Source organism: Populus trichocarpa, chromosome 3, assembly GCF_000002775.5.
Source record: "Populus trichocarpa isolate Nisqually-1 chromosome 3, P.trichocarpa_v4.1, whole genome shotgun sequence".
Classification (NCBI taxonomy): domain Eukaryota; kingdom Viridiplantae; phylum Streptophyta; class Magnoliopsida; order Malpighiales; family Salicaceae; genus Populus; species Populus trichocarpa.
Genome location: NC_037287.2, coordinates 11048273 through 11072957, shown reverse-complemented (window position 1 = coordinate 11072957; position 24685 = coordinate 11048273). Strand labels below are relative to the sequence as shown.

General features: G+C 33.1%; 3 protein-coding genes across 6 annotated transcripts; all 3 read left to right on the top strand.

Annotated features, from left to right (window-relative positions):
* Positions 1-3499: 3499 nt before the first annotated feature.
* On the top strand, positions 3500-8449 carry LOC18096900 (serine/threonine-protein kinase SAPK3). 4 transcript variants are annotated; one of them, XM_024598222.2, is made up of 10 exons: positions 3500-3648; positions 4013-4159; positions 4918-4992; positions 5596-5697; positions 5832-5885; positions 5958-6050; positions 6137-6229; positions 6621-6725; positions 6858-6956; positions 7836-8449. In XM_024598222.2, exons 2-10 carry the CDS (start codon positions 4037-4039, stop codon positions 8106-8108), a joined length of 1017 nt encoding a protein of 338 aa, XP_024453990.1. In that variant the 5' UTR covers positions 3500-3648; positions 4013-4036; the 3' UTR covers positions 8109-8449. The 4 variants fall into 4 exon arrangements, with proteins under 4 accessions (XP_024453990.1, XP_024453991.1, XP_006385576.1 ...); XM_024598223.2 differs by lacking the exon at positions 3500-3648 and having other exon boundaries at positions 3787-4159; positions 7836-8137; positions 8238-8449; XM_052451532.1 differs by lacking the exon at positions 3500-3648 and adding an exon at positions 3828-3920.
* Positions 8450-12805: 4356 nt separating this feature from the next.
* LOC18096899 (uncharacterized) lies at positions 12806-13619 on the top strand. Its single transcript, XM_006385513.3, has 2 exons — positions 12806-13229; positions 13327-13619. Exons 1-2 carry the CDS (start codon positions 12881-12883, stop codon positions 13341-13343), a joined length of 366 nt encoding a protein of 121 aa, XP_006385575.3. The 5' UTR covers positions 12806-12880; the 3' UTR covers positions 13344-13619.
* Positions 13620-18627: 5008 nt separating this feature from the next.
* Positions 18628-21581, top strand: LOC18096898 (uncharacterized). The gene is made up of 5 exons (XM_006385512.3): positions 18628-19209; positions 19739-19837; positions 20532-20576; positions 20734-20871; positions 21117-21581. Exons 1-5 carry the CDS (start codon positions 18835-18837, stop codon positions 21465-21467), a joined length of 1008 nt encoding a protein of 335 aa, XP_006385574.2. The 5' UTR covers positions 18628-18834; the 3' UTR covers positions 21468-21581.
* The last annotated feature ends 3104 nt before the right edge of the window (positions 21582-24685 follow it).

Genomic DNA, 24685 nt, shown 5'->3' with positions numbered 1-24685 from the left:
CATGGTGTCAATAATTTTCATTTAACAAGAAGAGTTATATTAAAGTGTTTTTTTAGCTCTCATCTTACAGGAAAACATAGATCAAAGTTGAGAAAATAAATTTTTTTCTCAATTTAATCATTTTTAATTTGATTTTATAGATATTTTGAGTTGAAAATGGTTTATTAACACTCAAACGGTGTTTCTTAAGTGTTTTTAAGCGAGAATACATTGAAAATAGTTTTTGGGATCTAAAACGCCATAACACAATTTATTTTCAAGTCACCATTCCAGTGGCTACAATTTAGCAAGTAAATAACATGTCGTCTGTAATTTTTATTTTTATTTTTTTTTCAAAAAAAAGAGCAAATAACACGTGGTTAAGCGAGGCTGCATGCCTAACCATTTTTTTATTTTTTATTTTTATAAAAGATAGATAACATGTCGTTCGTCTTTTTTTAAAAAAAATATATACAAACGACAAGTTGTTTGTTGCCTAAAAGGATTTAGTATCTTGTTTTTATGGTCCAATATGCTTTTCAAATTTCTTTTTGTATGAGATGCCTTTTGATGTGCTAATGTCAGAAATAAAAAAAATAAAAAAAATATTATTTTGATGTATTTTTAATTAAAAAATATTTTTTACTATATTAACAAATACACATTTAATTACCTCCATTAGGATTGAAACTCATGGCCTCAACTCAAGCCTTGTGCGCTCCAACCATTGAACTTTTATTAAGTAAATATTTAACATAATATATTTAGTCGGTTCAGTAATTATATAAATAGTTAAACTGACCATATGTTTTTTAGTTGTATTAATAATAATAATAATAATAATAATAATAATAATACCGTATGAGATGAAACATAATAAAGTAATAATTTACACACAAAATTAAAAGCTTGCCCCTTACCCTTTCTTAAGATTGGGCTACTTAGAGTGTTTTCGGGCCGAAAAATGATGCACATCAACACGTGATAATTAATTATGTGGTGTGAGCGAAGAATATGAATTATTTTTTAAAATATATTTTATTTAAAAATATATAATTATGAGGATATTTGAGAGTGTAGTAGTAATTAATTTTTAAATTTTTTTTTTAAATTACATCAAAATAATTTATATTTTTTATTTTTTAAAATTTATTTTTAATATTAACACATCAAAACAATAAAAAAAATTAATTTTGAACATTTAGTTTTTTTAAAAGAAAAAAGGCAATTCTAAACGGCCCCATGTGCGGGAAAAGTGAAAGCCACTCGTCGGGCGCCCCCAGCATTGACTACTGTTGCTCAACGCTCACCTTACAAAAAAAAAAGAAAAAGAAAAAGAAAAAAGAAAAAAAAACCGCGTGTGGGATTACATGAGAACACGTAATGCGTGCTGTCTTTAGTCAGCGTCTGCACAAGCGACACTTGGAAGTGAACCTTAACATCATTCGTGTCCTTCAATCCTGTTTTCCATGCTAAATAGATCCTCTCCTCCACTTTTACCTTTTTCTTACATCCCCTACCAGTAGCATAGCACTAGGCACCATAATATATATATATATATATATATATATATATATATATATATATTTCGTCAATTCCCTACCAGTAGTAGCATAGCACTTAGTACCTCTTTCTGGTGATTTTAGAGATGTCGTCGTCATCAAGATTTAAGCTAAACCAATTGAATTGAATCCAATTTTATCGTCAAGATTGAAAATAAATAAATAAATAAATAATATAAAAGGAATTTTCCAGCCGTTTGGGTGTCTGCGTGCACTATCATTCTTACCTTGTTTTAGATGTACATCTTCAACGCATAAATTACTTGTATAAAAAGCTAAGACTGATAGTCACAATTACAGAGGTGAGCTTCAATGGCACTGTCACCTTGCAGTGGCGAGCAACTATACCTCTTCGTCTTCGCAGGCGAGCCAGGGATGATGTATTTTTATGCCCAAACAAGCCAGGTAAAACAGATCTAACCCTCCATGGACATAAAAAGTTTCTACATTTTCTTGCATTTCTACACCATCAAATATCATGCAAAGCTAAATATATATAAAAATATATATTAATTTTTTGTGAACATCAAGTAAAAAATAAGTAATATTTAATGAAAAATTAAATTGAAAAGTTGAGAGATGAATATTGCTATAGACATCCAATCTCGGAAAACAGCACATAATCTTGATTTTATTTAATAACATAATTTCTTGGAATAAATATTTTATTTAATAAAATGATAATAATAATAAAAACAAGCATAGAAAAGTGATTGAATAAAATTAAAAAAATAAATTAAATAGAGTTATAAAGAGAAAGCATGCCTGTCTCTTTTCATAAAAAAAAAAATGATGAAATCTTACTTGCAAATTAAGTAAAAACTAAATCATATTTTATATATATAAAAAAGCATCATAAAATTTTGTTAAAATTAAAAAAAAAGCTGAGAAAAAAATGAAATTGCAATAAATAGATAAATAATAGGACTAGAAAAACAAAAGACAAAAAAAAAAAAAACCTAGGCATATAGGTCTCCCCTATGTGGCCCCACTTGCGTAGGCTTTTTGTGTGTGCGGGCCTTGTAGCTGACCCTGCATGACTGAGATGGAGTTAATTTTTTTTTTGTCTATTAAGAGTCGTTTGCCCCTATTCTTTTTTAGATAAGCAGATAACATGTTATCTGCTTTTCTCTAAATTACGGTCATAATAGTGATTCAAAAATCAAGACTTATTTTTTTACCTAAAACCTCATTTCAACCTAGTTTTGACCCAAAACATCTGCAAAAATATCTCAAAAAACCTTGATAAACTTGTATATGCCTCAAACAACTTGAAAATCCATCAAAAAACCTAAAATCAACTTGAAATCAAAAATATTATTGAGCTTGTATTTACAATTGCAAGCAAAGTGAAGTGCCTAAGATAAACTCTTTTAATTGAATAGAACCTATTTATATCAAAATCATCTCTTTTAGCGTCTAGAATCGGTGTCAATTGAGATTTTCTCTCTATACCATTGAAATTCAGCTAATTTATCTATTCTTTCTTAAACCAAGAACTTAAAAATAAGAAAAATAATTTTTTGGATTAAAATTGAATTGTCAAAAATTATAGGAACCATAAGTTTATAAAATAAAAAGTATGAGGGCCAAAGTGAACTTTTTACATAACTTTTGAAACTACAGCCCATTTCCTCCACTCTTTTCACTTTTGTTCCCCTGCTTTCAATCATGCCATTGCTCAATAAATTTAAAGCAATTAAGCTTTAATTTAGCCTCGTAAAAATGTAATTGATGAAAAAAAGATTGAAGGATCAAAATAAAAAAAAAATCACCAGTATAAAATTTTCTTCAACAGTATTTTACCCGCAATGTCTAGAGTTTTGTTATGTATCCAATTGGCTAAAGTTGAAAATTGATGTGCAAGATGGTCAAGTATTTAACAAAAGGGTTCATCTAAAGCACTATTTATAATAATAATACAGGATGCAATGCAATTAATGGCCATAAAAATAGGTACATAAAAAAAAAAAAAAAACCAGCAAAGGAATGAACAGCCCGGTTAGATAAGCTTGGGAAGATAAATGACTTGCAGAAGAATTGACATTATCAGCGAACCTTGCCCGTTGTTCTTGTTTTTTTAGTTTCTACTTTCTACTACTAAAAAGTCAGCCTCTGATTTGATCTTGTTACAAACACTGTTCTTTCTTTCTTTCTTTCTTTCCTTGAAGAAGCATAATATATATTGTTTTTGGGGTAGGAGTGGTGGGGTTGATTGGGGGGGTAGGTGGTCTTCTTGCTTTTAAACAATCTTTCTTTAAGTGGTTCTTTGTACGGGGTCGCTCTTTGCTTTTTATTTTATTTCATTTCAAAATTACTATATTTGTTTGTTGGGTTTGGGGCTCTGTCTGTCTCTCTTTGGTTTCCTTTCACTTTCAAGTTCCATCATCTTACTCTTGATATTTCTTCTTCATTTTCACTTTCGGACGTGGTGATTTCTAAATTTGTTTTCTTTTCCTTTCTTTCGGTAGTGGTGTAATTTTTGGCGGTTAGGGATGGAGGAGAGGTATGAGACGATTAAGGAGATTGGTTCAGGGAATTTTGGAGTAGCAAGGCTAGTCAGGGATAAAAAGACAATGGAGCTTGTTGCTGTTAAATACATTGAAAGAGGAAAGAAGGTAAGCTTTCTTTAAAAATGTCATAATCATGCATCGTAATCTCTGCTTTCTCCTTGCAGTAGTGATAAAAAGTACTTCTGGTAATTTTTCTCTTTTCCATTTCTCATGCTTGCCTTCTTGGACAGCTTGATATTGAGAATCGATTTTATTTACAAAGGAGCTTTTTGAATTATGGATTGGCCTGTCGTCCAAAAAACACACACAAAAAAGGGAAAAAAGGTGGATTGGGCTTAGTTTAATTTCCGTTTTTTTTATGGTTAATTATTGCCACTGCCTTTTCAGGCAACATTTCTTGGAAAGTCGAAGTTGTTAATTTGTTGTGTTAAATCCTAGAAGGAAAGAATTGTAAATTGAATGTTAAGGAAGATTTTCAGATAATTTGATGGGGGAGTTTGAAGAGTCATGTTGCTCTTTTTTGTCATTTCTAGGGGAGACACCTTTTAGATGGCACATTCCCAGAAGCAGAGGGGTAAATTTACCGAGGATATTTAATATTATCGTAACCATTTCTTTACCATCTTAAGAGCAGTTCTATGCTCAGAGCAGATATATTTGCTCAATGACTGCTAGTCAAGCACCATAAATTTCCATTTTATTTCTCCAGAACATTTCTATTCACTGTTCTTATTGTTTTTGGTAGCATGGTTTTTGTTGTGACTGGATGTGATGGTACTAAAGCTCTTTGACAAGTTATGAGTTAGCTATAGATATGCGCCTTAGCCAATGATTATGTTACACCAACCTGTATCTGGTTTCAGATTGATGAGAATGTTCAGAGAGAGATCATCAATCACAGGTCTTTAAGGCATCCAAATATTGTCAGGTTCAAAGAGGTAAGAGACTAATTCCTTGTATGCAAGCTCTTGGTAGGTTGGCCTTGCAAGTAATGTCTTTTAGTTTAGTTCTACGAGTAACTTACTATGTTTAAAGCCTGTTTGCACCTGGGACTTGTTATAAAAAGAAAGTGATTTCAAGCTGACTGATTCTGGACTTTTATATTTTGGCGCCATAGCCTGCTCCCCAACAAGTACAGGGCAATCTGAAACTCTCTGTTTCCTTTATCTTTTCTAGCACAGTCGTAACTCATCAATTATTGTGGTCTTCTCATCTGTTTTCGATGTTTTTATTCATTAAGCTGGTGAACACATTAGTCTCAAGTTACAGCAACATAGCAGCTTTCTCGGTTTTCCAACAATGAAATTCATAACTTTTTTTAACCTGGACCCATCACACAAGTGCTTTAGGCAAATCTTTCCAAGCTTCTCTTATGTGGGTGTGTTTGCATATCTGCAGTCTCAAGTTAAACATTCATGTCATTTCTTCCTGCTTCACAATTAAATAGTGAACCTCGGAACAAGATAAAAGGGAACAGACAAGGCTTTCTCTTGAGTTGTACCGAAACAAAGCATGCTGTAATGTCTTATTTTTTCTCGTAGGTCTTGTTGACTCCAACACATCTTGCAATTGTCATGGAATATGCAGCAGGTGGTGAACTTTTCGCAAGGATATGCAGTGCTGGTCGATTTAGCGAAGATGAGGTTGTCAAGCTGTAGCTTGTAATTCTGTTGGCAGCTTGAGTGATCTTCCTCCAATAATAATTGCATGTGTACTTGTATAAACTGTATTTTGCTTGGTGATTATTTAATTTTTTTGCAAATTTATGCCACCACAGACAAGATTTTTCTTCCAGCAGCTGATATCTGGTGTCAGTTACTGTCATTCCATGGTATGTTATCTGAGTTTTAAATTTTCATTTATGTCACTCTTGTCTTGTGTTGTTTATGAGTTTTTTTTCCAGGAAATTTGTCACAGAGATCTGAAACTTGAAAACACACTTTTGGATGGAAGCCCCGCACCACGCCTTAAAATATGTGACTTTGGTTACTCCAAGGTTAATGTTTCTTGGCTCTTCAAATTCTTCTTCTATGATGAAGTTCTTAAGGTGTTTCCTACTGATTTTTTCTTCTGTAATTGCAGTCTGCTCTACTGCACTCACAACCCAAATCAACAGTTGGAACACCAGCATATATTGCCCCAGAAGTCCTGTCACGCAAGGAATACGATGGCAAGGTACTTGGTGTTTTATATTTTTCACCAAACATAGCTGAAAGGACACCCTCAGCTTATGCTGTCTTATTTTTATGGGGCATCACTTAGTATTTCTGTCATCCAATCAGAAGATATACCTTGGTATTTATTAAGCCTGTGGATTGGATGTTTGTCGGTAAAAGGTTATAATTGAATCATCAGGAAAAAGTAATGAAGGTATATCAAATCTCAATCTAGGTTCATTGGTAGGGTCTTTCACAGTCTTGATTTGTGTCATATACCTGAGTCAGTAGTTCGTTCAGTTACCTGGCCACTTTTTTAATTAAGCAATAAAACTGGTGTTCCCTATCAAAAGTAGAAAAAGGGGAGGCCTCTTACTGTTTTCTTGTTAATTTGATAGTTTTTTTTTTAGATTTCAGATGTTTGGTCATGTGGTGTAACACTATATGTGATGTTGGTTGGAGCATACCCCTTCGAGGATCCTGAAGATCCTAGAAATTTCCGCAAGACCATTGGTGTGAGTTTCTTCTAAACACTTAATAGTATAGTTAGATGGAGTGTCCTATTGTTTTTTTTTGAAATACTTAAACTTTTATCTTAAATTCACAATTATATCACCAAAGTTAATTCCACTGCTCACTCTCCACAGAGAATAATGAGTGTTCAGTACTCCATACCAGACTATGTACGTGTATCTGCAGATTGCAAGCATCTCCTTTCTCGTATTTTTGTTGCCAATCCCGCAAAGGTAGTGCCTATTCATGATTTGTGTTATGTTATCTTTCTTTCAACATTTTCTCTATATCTCCTCTTTGACCTCTCACTTTTTTAATAGTCCATCAATCTAACAAAGCATTTAAAAATCATGCTCTGTGGTCTTATGCTTTTATTATTCAATCTCAAAGTGAATTAAAAGCTTCTAAATAGTAAATCTATATCAAGTTTAAGTGTTTACTGAGAAAGACTGCATGCTATATGGTTTCTTAACTCTGTAAGCACTCATAAGAACATTGATTCCTAAATTTAAACCAACAAGAGTAAATGGACTCAGTTCTAAGATACAACAGAAGTTCAACCATAAACTGAGAATTACCAAATTCTCATTGATTCTAAATATAATAATAATGTAACCAAAATTAAGTAAACAAACAATAAGGTTATGCTAATTCAGCGAGCCTTTAAGGGTCCGGTGTGAACCTACAGTTTGAAGCATAGTTTAAGAAATTTGATAATTTTATTTTTAATTTCCCTTTTCATTAAAACTTTGTATTTTGGGTTATAATGGGCTAGGCATGTACACGAGTTATATGTATGTATTGGTTTATTAGGAGGATAACTAGGCATTTGTATACAAAATGAGGAGCCCCTAAAAGCTACCTACCCATCCCAGAATTAATCAACAACCCGAGTTAGAAATTCGAATTCGACAACCAGGTTTTTCTAGGAAACAAGGGAATCTGACACAGCCACAACTTAAATTTAAGGAGATGGCCTTTCATTACATTGTAATGTATTTTCATCTAGAGCAGTAGATATTCTTCATTTTCATGAATGCTCTCAGTGGTGTGCAATGCGCCTTCATATGATATAATGATCCTATTCTGATGTTGTCTGATCCTTGGTAAAGAGGATTACCATTCCAGAGATTAAGCAGCACCCTTGGTTTCTTAAGAATTTGCCTAAAGAGCTCGTTGAAATTGAGAAAACAAACTTCACAAAATCAGAACGTGACCAACCTGCCCAAAGTGTCGAGGAGATTATGAGTATCATACAAGAGGCAAAGACGCCTGGTGAAGGTGGCAAAGTTGCTGAGCATGCTTTTGCAGGAACCTCTGATGACTTGGATGTTGATCTGGATTCTGAGGTTGATGTCAGTGGCGACATCATGCCCTCTTTCTAGTCATCACCCACAAATTGCATACAGAGAATGTGCGTATCCAGATTCTAGTGATTTTGGTGACATGAATTTCCATATGCATGCCATGTTATCTACATTGTAAATTATCCTGAACCAGTGTCACCTGGGCAGTGCTAAAACATGTGGAATGCGTTTTGAGGTGAAGCGCGTACTGTTTGAAGCATGCACCACCTGTGGATTTCCCAGTTAAGGGATTTGAAGAAGTTGCCTTCAAGCACATATCATGCATATATTTTTTCTTATAGTGTTTATCCTGCTCGAAACAAATGAAGATGATGATCTACGACTATATGGTTTTATAAACCATGCTCTGGTTCCGGAAACATGCATTAGTTGATTCTTCGTGTTGCCATATTTTATTTCCTGTTTGTGTGGCGTCCTCGGACCTTAGCAAATTAATCAATAGAGAACTTTCTTCGGCCGATCAGCTGTGGCTCCCTCCCTCGCAAGCCCGTTACAGGCCTTCCCGTTAACCTAATGATTTAAATTTTAAATGATATTTTGTATGGTTAAAACTAGTTTGTATGGCTGTGCTAGTTATGGAGGGAACTCAAATCTCTTTATGTGTATAAAAAAAAGTATAGGTCTCAATCTTTCAAAGCATGAAAAACAATGTATAGGTCTCAGTAATTTTTTTGATATATTAATTAAACATGAAAATACAGTCATTCTGAAGGTTTTTTTTCATCTAGATAATTTATTTTATAAATGTACACCATAGTATTTTTAATTGAAATAATTATTCTTTTTTTAAAAAAATATTTTATGATTGTAAAAGTAAGCTAACAAAAAAATATCAAAATAGTATGTTAATATTTTATTTGATTGAAAACTAAAATAATTATAAATGTGATATAATTATGTTAAAAAATTATTAAAAATTTTAATCATAAAAAACCTATTTTAATCTAAATCTCATGAACAATTTATTATTATTATTATTATTATTATTACATTCATAATAATTGAAAAAAATTATCAAAATTCAAAAAAAAATTATAAAAATATTTAAGATCGATATCAAAACTGAAAAGTAAATGAATATGATAAAATATTTTTGAAGTGTCCAAAAAAAAAAAAAAGAAGAAAAAACAATAAAAGAAATAGCCAGCAAAGGACCAAGTCCCCCTCTTGAGCACTTTTCTATTAAGAGTGTAGACGACATGTTGTCAAGTGTTTGTTTGTCACACTTGTGAAAAGAATTGCGCTGATCAACTTTGGCTTCCACACGTGCCAACCGGTAGAGATAAGGTGTAGATTTGTTATCAATTGATTAAGAAAATATATTAAGCTGTTTTTTTCATATAAATAGTAAAGTATCATAAAAAAAACTCCAGTTTTTTTCATGTATTTATGGAATTATATATATATATATATATATATATATATATATATTAAAAAAACATGTTGTCTTATTGGCACGGTGACTTTTCAAATAAAAATAAAAGATAATTAAAATAAATATTTGAAAAAACTTAAATTATTTGAAGAGGAAAAAAAGGTAACCCTTTACACCAAAACCTCCTTTCTTTTGTTTTGACAAATAATTTGTTTTTATTAAAAACATAAAATATATGAATAACAAGTTTCAATAAAAACAATCATCAAATAATCATGTTTTCTTAAATATAATTTGATGGGTGTGCATTGCAATTTAAGATAATATTTGTTATAATGGTAAATATTACTTTTTAAAATATATATTTTTTGAAAATATATTAAAATAATATTTTATTTAAAAAATATTTTTGATTTATTATAAATAATCTAAAAACATTAAATTATAAAAAAATTAAAAAGCATGGCTGTGCCGCACAAAGAATCTAATCGGGCCTACCGTTTTGAATTTGATTGATTTGTAGAAAGAGATGAAGGACGTGTGCTGAAGCTTCCTTGTCAGTGGAAATTCTACCTTACTTGGAGGAGCGCGTTAGGTGGGCGTAGGCTTTTCAAAACTTATTTATTTTACTGGTTTCTCTGCCGTTGTTTTGGAATATGGTAATTGGGAAACCATAGACCGTTGATTTACACAGAAAAGCAAATTACAGTGTGATCAACTGATAAAAAGAGTTCTTTGTAAAAAAAAAAAAAAAGGGTGGGATTCTAATCTTGTCTATTTTTGGCACGGAAATATACATTTTGGTACTGAGTTTTTTAGAATTCTTCATATTTCATTCTTGTAGTTATAGTTGTGTATAAATACATTACCTAGTCCGTATCCATCCAAAATATAAAAACCATTTTTTGTTTTTCTTTTCTTTTCACAATGGCACTTTTTTGAGATTTTTTTTTGAAAATTAATATTTTTTGGGCAGCGCATGCGATCCACTCTGGTAATCATTTATAACTTTTTTTGATATCATTAGATTCGTTTTGTTGAAATCTTTCATATGGTACATGTCAAAAAAAATTTAGGAAAAAAACTACACTTTATAGGTTTCGTTGTTCTCGACATCGCAACCCATAAAGTGAAAAATTGGGTCACAACCCTTCAATCTAGTGTGTATCTGGGAATGCAATGTAGAGTACTTGTGCAAAATTATTTTTCAATTGTAAATGCATCAAAATAATGTATTTTTTTAGGGTTCTTACCTTAACACCATTGTGAAACTTATAATGATGGTTAATGACAGATAGGGAAAAAAAAAAACAAGTTGTGGATGGTATAAAAGAGAAATGGAAAAGATTTGTGGTGTTTTTGTTACATAATTTATGAGAGTAATTTGATCATTTTATTTGATTTAAAAATTTGAGTTGACTCAGGGTGTAAAGTGTAATTTTTAAAAGTATAGGAGAAAAGTGAAAGTGCAATCAAACTATAAGAGTTTTTTTTGTAATTATCCCAAAAAAATTGAAACAATTTTTATAACTCATGTCTAATGATGTTATTGTCTATCTAACTCACTGTAGTAAAACAACATAACATGGATTGAATTATCTATAAATACCTTTATCTTACACTACCTAACACTAAAACCATAAATTTATTACAATTTTGATTTAATTATAATTTATATGCTAATAAGAATATATATCATAATATATATATATATATTACCTCGCTCCTAATAAGAGTGGTAACCTCAAAGTTTGTTTTAACATTTGGCTACCACTAACTCAAAGACACTCCATATGGAGATGTATTAGTACTATAGTTTTATATAAAAACAACTTCTAAAATATTAGTAAATTACTCATATCCATTGTTATAACAACCTAAATATATAATAATTCAAAAAACTTTGTTTCTATTACCATATATGTAAAAAAAGCAAACAATTCATAACTTGTTTGGCCTATATTATGCATCAATAACATAGTTACTTATAGAGATTTGCAAGAAATACTATCCTCTAATTATATAACGGAATATCATCAAAGTTATCTAATAATGACAAATATGTCATTAGCATTACATTGCCAATTAAACCTGTAAAAAGAATGTTACTTAATATATATAAGAAGTCTACTCTAACATGCCTATGCAATATCTCCTCACTCGCATCATTAGGTGATGGAGTTGAAAAACTATTCTCAAGCCACTTTAATTTGATGACATGTCATTTCAATATAAAGGGGGACTTATCCCAATAGACCTAAGCATAACTCTACTTTGCTTATCGTCCCCCCGATAACATATGTGGTCCATTAAAGGGTAGGCCAAGAAGAACATCTATGTTCTAGAGTGTATGTGTCATCTTACCTAGATGTAGATATAATGTTATAGATCTCACTTCTCAATCTCTCGAGCAATACACCAATCAAGCTTTGATCCTCCTTGATATGTTGCAGGTAGGTGATGTAATAGAAATTTTCCTACAATGATGTATAGTGCCACACATTCATGCGGAATTATTAATTTATGTTGCTAATAATAGATCTTATTGTTGGTCCATAAAATAAGTAAAAAAGATAAATATTAGAATGATTGTGATACTATGAAAACTATTAAATATTAACATAATTGAATGTAATAAAAAATATACTTACATATTCTACTTACATGACCTTCGATCTTCGATCTGTGATTATCTTACAATCTCATAACTAACTTATCAATGAGACCAACAATATAACTATTATCCTCAATATGTCAACTATAGGATTCACCATATCGGTGGACTCCCTATGAACCTGATGTACCACCTATAGTGCACAATATCGTAAAGTATCAACACTAACTTATGAGATATAAATTAGTCCTAATAAATTGTTTACATTCAAACAATAATATAATAAATAACAAATAACATTAATATCTAAACTTATAAAAATATTCACATACATCATCTCGTTTGGCAAATCTTTCTATTATGCATTCCATGACCATGTATACTATATCTATATTGAGTTTCCCCCTTCTTTATATCCATCTCGTTAGGCAATCTAGCGAACCATGTTCATGAAAAAGAACGTGAAATGCACGAAAAGGATTAAGTTACAAATAAATATAATAACATAAAGATCAAATAATAATTTCTAAAACTATAAGGACTCATTAATTATTTTTGATAAACTACAGGAACTAAGTTATGATTAACTCAGAATGAAAAGGACTTGTGCATCTTCGACTCACCGCCACAGTATCACAAGGACAATCAGTCTCAAAGGGGCTACGAGCCTAAAGGCTAAAACTTTGAAAGTCAAAGTAAAGAGTGAAAACGTTTCCACAGGCATTGACAAAATAGAGTAGTAGCCTTCTTTCAACACCCCACTCCGCGCCTATTTATTCTCGATGCCAGTAATTAGAAGAAATGCAGGAAAAAGGAGAGGTAGCGACGGGAAAGATGGAGGCAAAGCGATGGTCTTCCTTTATACTACTAGTTGTAGTTGTTTTGGGCATGTGGGAGGTGAATAAAGCTGATGCAGCACTTAGTGCTGCTCAATGCAAGGAGGAGAGGAGGCTTGGGCTTAATGCCTGCAAGCCAGTTATTTATGGCAAGCTTCCATCACCAGCTTGCTGTGAGCGTGTAAGGGTTAGCCATGTTGAATGTGTCTGCCCCGTTATCACACCAAAGCTGGCAGCTCTAATTGACCTCGATCGAGCCATTCGGCTGATTGAAGGTTGTGGTAGAAGGGTTCCTCGTCACTTCAAGTGTGGGAGTAAGCTCTCTCATATCATGCCCTTGTTTTGTTTTCCATTTCTCCTTCCCTTTGTGCCTTTTGCTGACACTTTCTATTTCCCACTCTTAATTTGTAGGTATCACCACTCCATGAATTGAAGATTTAAATTTCTAACTAGTTCAATGCGGTCCTTTGTTCTTCTCTGTGACTGCAGAGGATTTATATACAGTCTATATAACTAGAATGAATAAAAGATTTTGAATACTTCATTATCCAAATCCATTTCGCTCTTTGGTTTCTAGAGATTGAACTTCATTAGTTTGTTGCAGGGCAAGAACAGGCAAATCTGTCTGTTCTTTTTTATCTTACTACTAAATAAGGTGTCTTGGCACTTATAAATTATAATCCCACTGTTATCTTTTCTTTTTCTATGACATCATGCATGATGCGCAAATATCTTTGTTCAAGCTCTGGCTGCTCTAGCCTTTTGAATTTGATCTATGCTAGCTTCTCTTTCTTTTCTTGTTTATACGGGATGCTTACTCATGTCTTAATGGCCAAAGACCAGAATCACCACGAGGATAGTAGCCCAGACAGCTTGTGAATACACACACAAAGGGGCATTAGAGAAGAGAGTTCTTCAATCTATAATCACGATTGGGAAAAGATAGTATATGGCAATTGATACACAACGAATCACATCAATTTGGACCAATCTCAAATGGAATGAAGAAATTTATGATGTTATGGAACATGATAATTTAGAGGCAAATACACGAGCAATAACCCAAATCGTCCAGCTATATATGAACCCTTCAATGCATTGCATATGCTGAGTTTTTTTTTCCTTTTCGGACTACAATGAATAAATAAATTGCTTTGATATACAAGAATTCAAAAGCAAAAGCTACACGATATATTTGTGTTTAACATTTCGGTGCGAGAAAAGCTCATAGTATACAATCACAAACTTAATTTATGCTGTTTGTTTACGCGGCTGCGGCTGTTTTTAATGCAAACCGTGTAAATAATGCGTTTAATAATAAAACACGAATTATTATATACGTGGGGCCCGTTAAAAACATTGTTTTGTGAGATGTAGCTCTCAGCTGAGAAACGCGTCCGCGTCTAATGCCAGGTGAATTAATTCACCTGGAAACTATTCACTTCTTGTAGTGAACAGTGCTCGGTGAATTAATTCACCTTGGCACTGTTCACTTCAAGAGTGAACAGTGCCCTTGAAGTGAACAGTGCTATTCACTTGGCACTGTTCACAGTGAAAAAAATTGTTTTTTTTTTTGTGTTTTATTTGAAAAATTAGAAGGATATCGCTTGATGACGTAATAAAAAATTCAATTTTTATTGTTACGCGCTTAAGAAACCATGAAAAATATAGTCCTTGTTTGATAGATTTTGTACGTGATGAAATTGTATATAGTTTAATGGAATAATAAAAAATATTTGATATCGATATTATTTATTTCATGATGTAATAACAGTAGTTAAATGTATAATATTTAAATTAAAAACCATCAATATTAGTATATATATATTTTTTAATTATTTTACAACCTCAATTTGAAAAGCATTCTTTTAACCAAACACATTAAACTACTTTTTGTTCAATCTTAATTTCAATCACGGTTTTAACCAAATATATATTTTTCTAAATCAACCTTAACTAAAAGTACTTTTTATAAAATAATTTTTTTCAAATCACAACCACAACAGCTACCACAATACTAAAAACACTCGACCGACATGTTCGGACTCGACCGACCTGTTCAGCCACATACATTCAAATTCAAAAGATCAGCATGACACTTCTTCAAAGGTTATTGCTAACGATAAGATAGGATAAAAAATAAAGGAGAGAGTTTACATATTTTTTTTCATATTTGCCATTCATTGTAAAATAGAAGTTTATTTATAAATTTCCAATGATAGTTATGTGAAATAAAATCTCAAAGACTCATCTTCTTTGTGGTATCAGAGCCAAGTAATCCATTCTGTGTTCATCATGTTCTCCTCCACCACTTCCTCCTCTGATCTCACCTTCAATTATACCCCTACACATCCTACTCATCATATAACACTCAAACTTGTGACAATTATTTGCCATGCAAAGCTCAACTTCTCCCCTGTCTCGGTGGTAAAAAACTCTTTAGGTTTGTAGATGGTACTATGTCCGCACCTCCCAAAATGCTACACACAACCTCTACTTAGATTTCCATTTCAAATCCCGCCTATGATTTTTGGTACGAGCAAGATCAGCTCATTTTGAGTACCCTCATCTCTTCCCTCTCTGAACCTATCCTCACCCATGTTGTTGGTCTTGAAACCTCTAGATATGTCTGGTTCACTTTGGAGAAAATGTTCTTCACAGCATCATGAGCTCGCCAAACGAACACTCTCTATCAACTAAGTACTTAAAAAAGGTGGTCTTTCAATCCAGGACTTTAAAAAAGCCAAGGGCCTTGCTAACATACTTTCAACCACCGGACAACTTTTAGGAGATTCGGAGCTCATCTCTTATATTCTAGCTAGCTTGCCAACTGAGCATGACCCTTTTATATTACATCAGTTAACACCCGTCTGGAACCAACGCAGATTGATGAACTATTTGGCCATCTTCTTGCACATGAGTTACATGTGCCTCCATTGATATCTCTGCAAATCTAGCCATTCGTTCTCCTAAAAACAATGGCCGTGTCAAAATTTTCTCCGGTATTCCCTCTCGTAGTGCTAAGAATTGAGGTGGACGTAGTCGTGGCCCTCCCAATCCCTCATTTTCTTCAACAAACAAATCGGGCTCCTCTCGTACCTTCTGCCAAATTTATCTTAGACTTGGCCACACAGCTCCATAATGCTCGTATAGATTTGATCAAGAATTCCAAACTCCGTCAGCACCTCAGGCCTATGTCACAACTACTTCACCATCGCATGACCAGACGTGGTACCCTAATATATACAAGTGCTACTCATCATATGACATCTGACTTGGGCAATTTGAATTTACAGACTTATGACTATACTGGACAAGATCAAGTTATTGTTAGTAATGGAAAAGGTTCGAATATTCATCATGTTGGTTCTTTTTATTTCTTTTCATCTTCCAAATCTCTCTTTCTAAAAAATATTCTTCATGTTCCCCGTATAAAAAAAAATCTCATTTTAGTTTATCAATTTACTAGGATAACAATGTGTATTTTGAATTTTTCCCATCCTTTTTCTGTATCAAGGATTGATCCTCGGGATCCCTCCTACTTAAAGGCAAGAGTAACAATGGTCTTTACCCATTACAACAGCTCTCAAAGTTTTCTGAGTACTCTCCTGCTGCTCTTCTCCATGTTCAGGCCTATATTGATCAATGTCATAATCGTTTTGGCCATCTTTCTCTCCGTGTTATTCAGAACATTTTATCTCAACTCCATTTAGTTGTTCCTAGTTCTAATTCTAATAATGTCTGTCATTCCTGTCAGCCTGGGAAGAATCACAAACTCCCTTTTCATTTGTCCGACTCTACTTCAGAGGGTCCATTAGATTTACTGTTTACTGATGTATAAGGAATTTCTCCCCAACTCTCTAATCATGGCGTCGGCTATGTTAGAGGAATTCACAGCCCTTGTGCAAAATGGTACATGATTCTTGTTTCCCCAAGACCCAATATGAATCTAGTAGGCTGGAAATGGGTTTTCAAGATAAAATAAAACAATGGGCAAATGGATACGTTGACAGATACAAGGCAAGTCTTATGGCTAAAGTTATCACCAACAAGCAAGTTTAGACTAGTCCTTTTCCTTTTCTATCTTTAGAGCTGAAAAAAAGAAAAAGCGAAAAAGATGGCTAGATGGGGACCCATTACCACAACCCGTCTACCGATAGACATTAGTAGTCAACTCATTGTTAACGCGTTTTTCAACCTTTTCATTTCTGTTTTAAATCAAATAAATGAATGATTATATACACGAAATAAACATATGCAAGCTTTTTAAATACATTTTTGTACAAAAAAATCACAATAAAAAATAAAAACTTATATGCATGTATTTAATTAAGTAAATTAAAAACTATTTATGCTAATAAATAAATAAAAAAGTGTTAGCCTGTCTATTCGACTTGCCTCGTTATAAGTCGAATAATGATTTTTTCTAACAGAAAAAATTCATATGTAGATGATATTAACGTGTTTTTTTATATTGAGTAAAAAATATAACTACAGATTAAAAAGTTAATACTTACATGTAATAAAATATAGTAAATATTATATATCTTAATAAAAACATGTGAAATCTCAAGTTAATAAACACTCATAGTTTTAACAAACCAATATATAAACTCAAAATTCATCTAAATTAGTTTTAAAAAAACTTTCTTAACTTCGATATACTTTCTTTGACAATATAAAAGGTAAAAACCATCTTAATAAAACATCTTTCATAAAATGCAATCCCGTTAACATTAAGAATTATTTTTGTTTTGATAGAATATAGTTAATCAATATTTTTCTCTCTCTTTCATAATTTTTCGGCGACTTCCCTCTTCTCTCTCATGCTTAGGGATATAAATATAATAAAAATAAAGTTTGGATGAAAACATAAAAGCTACAAACTAGAAGGACTTAAAATGAAATGAGAAAATCTCATAAGCCAAATAATAATAATAATAAAAGCTAGGAACGAACAATGTAAAGAAAAAAAAAGCCTTGCATTGTTGCTCACTATCAAATTTAACCCTTTTAAGTCCATATTTCTTTTACCCATTTAACTTGGATTTTATTTTACAAAATAAAATATTAATGTAATGGCAATAATTTTTTTAAATTGGAATAAGTCAATAAAAATAAAAATAAAATAAATTATTAAATTCAATTCTCAATTAAAATAATATAAAATTATTAAAAAATATATTTGATAACTGAAATGAAATTTTATTTAAAGAATATAAAAAATAGAAACACGATGAGAATTCATAATTTAAGGGGTATTTAAAAGTATCATACAGTTGTTTTTCGAAAAAAATTTTACTCTGAAATATATTAAAATAATATATTTTTTTATTTTTTAAAAAATATTTTTTATACCAAAACATCAAAAACAACCTTAAAAAATAAATATATATATATATATTTTTAAATTTTAACAAAAAAAAAAAAAAACAAGTTGAACCATCCAACCAAAACACACAATAAACCACACCTTTTTTATATTTTTTTTAACTTAATTTTTTTTAATTATTAATTAATAAACATGGCCCAAACTACATTAAAATAATCAAAGCAAACCATATTAAATGATAATAAAACGATCTTGTTTGGTCCCCCGAGTCTTAAAAACGAAGTCGTTTGCTTCATCCCTGTGAAATACGCATACAAAATCTTTAACCAACTTGCTTTGAAGATTCCAAGCATTGCCATTGATTGACCCTCTCTCTCTCTCTCTCCCCCTCCCCCTCCCCCTCCCTCTCTCTCTATTTTAATTCTCGTTATGGCCATGACTACTACTCCTCCTCCTCTTTCTCAGATTCTTCTCTATTTTCTCAGTCAACCCCAGAACTCTCTCTTTCCTTTTCTCTTTCACTCGTCAATCCATTCCCTTTCATTCCAATCCCCATCTGGGTTCTACCCTCCTCACCCATATCTCAAATGGGTCGCCGCCAAAACGACTCTGAGCCATCCCGTTTCATCTCTCTATCCTTCCTCTTGGTGGGATTGATTTCTTGTGCTTTAGTCTACACTGTCCTCTCCGTCGTTCTCAATCCTAATATAAGTTCTAAAGGTTCGAACTTTGAGTCTTTAGCACTGACAGAGGAGAGTAGTGATGGTGGGTGCTGTAGAGGGATTGAGAAGTTGGAGCTTTGGGGAGCTGCCGTGAAGTGGGGGTCAGATTTTAAGTTCAATTCTTCCAAGGAGTGCTGTCAGGCTTGTAAGGCTATGTGCACTGGCATTGATGGGCCGTGCTTGTGTGATACCTGGGTGTTTTGTGGCAATAAAAAGGCTTGTGGATCTAAATTTGGTGAGGTCAGATTGAAAACTGGGGTCCTTTATCTTGTTTTGATTTTCATTTTTTTTTGCTGGAATTTTAATTGTTATTTTGAATTATTTGGTTGAAATAGTGGATTATTTGGATTGACAAGAATGAATTTTATTTCTTCAATGGAATTAGATCTCGAATATATATAATTTAAATGATGCTGTGATCATGCCCTTTCAAATCTTGGATCGATCATTGACTTAATTCAATGCGAATTTGAGAGATATTGGATCTGTTTATCCAGAAATTATATAAGTTGTTCATTGTAAACGGGCTTAATTTTTACATGTTCAATATCAAAACTACGACCAATAAGAACAATGAAAGGGCTACATTTAAAGAGGATCTCCACGTTAGTTGGATTTTAACCATTAGGAGCCTGTTTTCTTTATGCGATTTTCGCTTTCTTTGAACTATTGATTTTTGAGTCTTTGGTTGTGTTTTTTTTAATGATATACTAAAGTTACAATTATGACGACAATAATCTCGTTACTTTGACTTGCTTCATTTCTCCAGTGTTGGCTGAAGAAGCAAAAGGATGTATTTGCCCCTGATCGACAGGAAGCAGGTGACCCTGTTATTTGGACTTCTGGGATTGTCTTTGGAAAAGGAGAGGTATTTTAGTTTGATGAAATTTGATTCCATTTTAGGAGACAGTATATAGCCAACATACAGTGTGCACTCTCAATTAGATAATATTGTCATCTTCAGTTTTTTGAGTTAAAATTATAAAGATCAAGGTGGAATCTTCTTATTGGACACGCATTATTATGTATCAATACCCTGTTAAATGATTAAAATATCACTGGGTTTTCCTTTTGCATGATCTGAAAAAATAGTTGCCTATTATCAGGCACCACAGTATTGTTCACATACATTACTGTTGGTGATACTTTACACTGGTAACTGGAGTCTCTTTAAGTAAGAAAGCTGTGTTTGACTATGGATAATCTTTTCACAATTTTGTAAATTGCTCTCTGTTGTAGCCCTAGGTAATCTGAGTCAAAGGTTTTTCATTTTTAATTTTTTGGGTAGATGCTTGTTCTTTTGCTCCTGGAATGGATGTGGTGACATATACAAATCTTAATAACGAAGTTTATTTAGCTTTGTATTTATGTTAATTGCTGAAGTTTCTTTGTTATATTTCTGCTGTATTTCATTTATCTTAATAACAAAGTTTATTTGATGCGTCTTTCTGCATTTTTATTGTAAAAAATGTCTATGTGGTTACCATTGTCATTGCTGCAGCTTCCAACTTAATTTTAGGATCCCCTCTATTAATATCCTTGCTTGCACTTGCTCCTTTCAGGGCATTGTTGGCCTGGAAACAGAATTTGGCACTCTTCATATAAAAGTAAGTGATCATGCTTTCGTCAGGTTTGTGTTCCAAATGCCTCTGACAAGTCAATTGTGATGTGCTCCACTCATGGAGTTGATCTATTTCTTCAGATTCTTTGACTTTATGCATCTTTTTAAAAATCAATCGTTGGACTAAAAATTGCTTGGTGCAGCTCTTCCCAGACTGTGCTCCCCATTCTGTAGCCTACATTCTTGAGTTGCTCACTCTGCGTCATTGTGCTGGTTGCCAATTTCATCGTGCCGAGGGCCGATGTCAATTGTGGGATGCAGAAGGGAACCACATAAAAAAGGTAAGCTTTGTTAGTTGTGATGTGAGTCTCCTATTTGACAGACAATAAGAAATGTGAAGATGCAATTTTCATTCAGTAGTTGGAGTTCTATGTGCACACTGCGATTCTGCCGTGTTAAGTTTCACCTAATCATATTTCTATTGCATGCTATTTAATAAAGGTTTCAGCAATGTTTGCCTGGGGTCTCATCATTTCAATCTTTTGTTCACTCAAAGCTCTTTTTTGTTTTTTTGGGTATTTTCCAGGCTCCTTTTGGCCCTCCTTTTGCAATGATTCAAGGGACACTAGAAGCTCAAGGAACATCATTCAAGAAAATTCCAACTGAAGAGTGCCCATACATAAGAAGGGGTTCAGTAGCCTGGGTTGGCTCTGGTCCAGAATTCTTCATTAGCCTAGCCAATCACCAAGAATGGAAGAAAGCATACACTGTCTTCGGTTCTGTTCTTCCAGAAGACATGGAAATTGCTGAGAAAATTGCCCAGCTCCCCACCAAATCTGATGTTTGGAACAATATTAATGTCTCTGTCTTAGAAAAGCCACTTCCCTTGCTGGTCAGAAGACTCAAGGCAAGACAGGGAAATCTAAACAAAATGTGAAATCAGATTTAATTTTTTTTTAGTTGGCAATGTATACAATTTTTTTTTTCCGGCTTGTTCACATTTCACATGTTTGTTGTCTCAGCTGTCTGTTATGGACTCGATTTTTTGTCATCGTTTCTTTTCTTTGGTTCTCTCTGTTCCTTTTTTTCTACCAAAGTTTCTTGGACCAATGGTGTTCTTCTCCTGAGAAATTACAAGGTAATTTTAGTACTGTTTTTCTCAGCATAAATTAGGATACGTCAGACACAGATGGGATTTGAATATGAGATTTTATTGCCAGTACAGTAGCACCGACGCAATTTCTTATCGTTATCGATTAAGGTAGATTTTTTTAATGATTTTTTTGTTTTGTTTGGAAATATATTAAAATAATATTATTTTATATTAAAATAATTTAAAATTATAATTTTTTTTTTAATTTTAAATAAAAAAAATTAAACTTTTTAAAATACACAAATTAATAAAGAAACTAAAAGATTTAGGTTTTCTTGTATCTCTTCTTATAAAATTAATTAACAAAACATTAAAGAAGAATGATTTTTTTTTTGTACTTTTCCATGTAAATTACTATTTATTAGATTTTTCTAACATTATTTTTTATTGGAATTTTTTTTTTCAATCAACGAATTTTTTTTAGTTTTTTCTTTTAATGTTATTTTTTATTGGATTGTCTCACTCTTATAACACAGCTTGTGGATTTAATGAGTTAACCTAATTGACTCAGGTTTTTTTATTACTTAATTTTTTTTTTCAATTTGATCATTTAATATTAGGTTAATTGAGAATTAGACTTCATGATTTATTTTGTTTGCTATTAGGTTATTTCAGTCTCATGACTTGAGAATAATGCTTAATGGGTTAACCCGAGTTATCTCGGCTCTTTTTATGTCCTTATTTTTAATTGATTTTTTTTTAATTTTATCTTTTAACATTAGATTGATTGAGAATTAAGCTTTATAATCTAATTTGATTCACTTTCTATTGAAATATCTTGGTCTCATAATTAAGATCACGAGTATTAACATTTTAACATCTACTAAACAGGTTGTTTTTTTGATTTTTTTCTAAGAGGTTATCTTAGTCTCATGACCGAGTTGTGAGTTTGATGGATTAATCTAGTTGACCCAGTTTTTTTTAATTAATTTTTTCTATAATTTCATCATTTAATATTTTGACCATTAGTTTTTATATGATTTTTTTGTAAATTTTTAAAATGACCCGGACTACTTTAGATCTTTTTATTTGTTATTTTTTTTGTAATTTCCTTATTTTTTTTTGGTCGATTGAGTCTGATTCTAAAGTTTTATTTTTTAAAAAACTTTTTTAAAATATATTTGTATTGTAGAATATTTTTTTTTATTGGTAAAAAAAATCTTCAAACCCGTAGCACAGCGCTCCAAGACAAATCTAAGTTAATAAACTAAAAGAATGAAGTCAACGTTCTCTATATATCTTTTTTTAAAAAGAAAAAATAAAAAAAACAGTTTGGAAGGAAAACATTTCAAACTACCCTCCAATTCCAGTCCACCCCCTTCACTCCCCACTCCGCCACTTCTTCCTCTTCCCGTCACCAACACCAAGATGGTCCAATTCCACGAAGACATAATAAACAGACCTCTTAGAAGATCCCACCGGTGGCCTTGTTATCCTTTTCTCCGGTCTTTCCTTCGCCAAACTCCTTAGTGGATTGAACATCGGTTCTGAGCTGGTGATGACATTCTTAGCGGACTGGAAATCGGTTCTGTGGCATAAAATGCCCAAGTTTTGATTTGGTGCAATTATATTAGTGTGTTATGTTGTCAGTCTTTCTGCATCTGTAAATGGAAAAACATTCTGAGACAATTTTGCATTCTTTACGAGGCACTGGATCTTATAAGATGTAAATAGATTTGTTGCCTCCTCTTTGCTCTCTCTCTCTCTCTCACACACACGCATCTCACAGCATGCACACTTTAGGCTGGTTTGAGTTTGAAACTGTGGCAAAAAGGAGTGGAGGGCAGAAACTTATCTGAAGCATCAGGATTTAGGTAATAGGCCAGCACTTGATTCACTTCACCCTACTGGCGTCAAACTCATACGAGTTTATGGTCCAATTGCACTCGTTTTTACTAGAACAGCACAATGCCTGGAACATTGCATGTATCATATTATTCATCCTTCGCTTGCAGCCATGTCAGTTCCTCTAAGAGGAATGTCTGCAACGCACAACTTACAAGAGCTTGTTTAAGAAGTAGAAAATTAGAAAGAGATGCAAGAGGTTGTGCCATAGACTCAAATTACGAGGGGAGCAAATTTATAAGTATTTGTTAGCCCTGGGATAGCAGGTGAGAGTGCAAACTCATTCTCTTCCATGCTCATCATCTTGGTTGTATCTTCATTGGCTAAATGCTGCCACCACCGATGTGTGTCCACATGGGGAGCAGGGAGTTGGAATCCATGAACTAAACTCCTTAAGACGGATGGATATAAAGATTATATTACTGTTTTAGAAGGAAGATTTCACCGTAAGGATCCGGTGGTAGCGCGTCCGGCTCCAGATCATTTCGGGTTCAATTTCAAATCCATCAAGCTTTTTAGATAGATAATTTCCCTAACATGATGCTTGTTGTAGGCCCTACTCCAATTGTTCATTTCCGGTCCAAGAAAGAAAACAAAAGGGAGCAATTAACTTTTCAACCACTTTACACACCACACCATATGATACCCCACCCCCACCAAAAAAGGAGCAGCGATCCGGAAGTGCGTATTCGGCGTGGGTGGCGGCGGAGTTGGTGCCAATTTCTTTTGTTACTATTTGCTGCTACTACTAAAGATTAGTCTGTCTCATTGTGCGCACCTCCATCCCTCAACCAATCGCACGTCAGGCGGTTGCCCCCTCTTAAACTCCCTCCCCAATCCTCGCAATGCCTTTAACTACAACAATAACCGCCACCAACTACCCATTCTCTCCTCCTTTCCTAACCTACGCCTCTTTTTTCCTCTCCTTATCCTTCACCCACCACCATGTCAACAGCACCATCTTCTGATTTCACCACCAAGCGGGTCCCTCCGCCATGCTGGACCCAAGAAGAGTCACTTGCCCTAATCAAAGCCTACCGTGACAAATGGTACTCCGTCAACCGCGGAAATCTCCGCGTCGCCGACTGGGAAGCCGTGGCCGCTGCCGTCCCACTTAAATCGTCCCTCCAGTGCCGCCACAAGATCGAGAAGCTTCG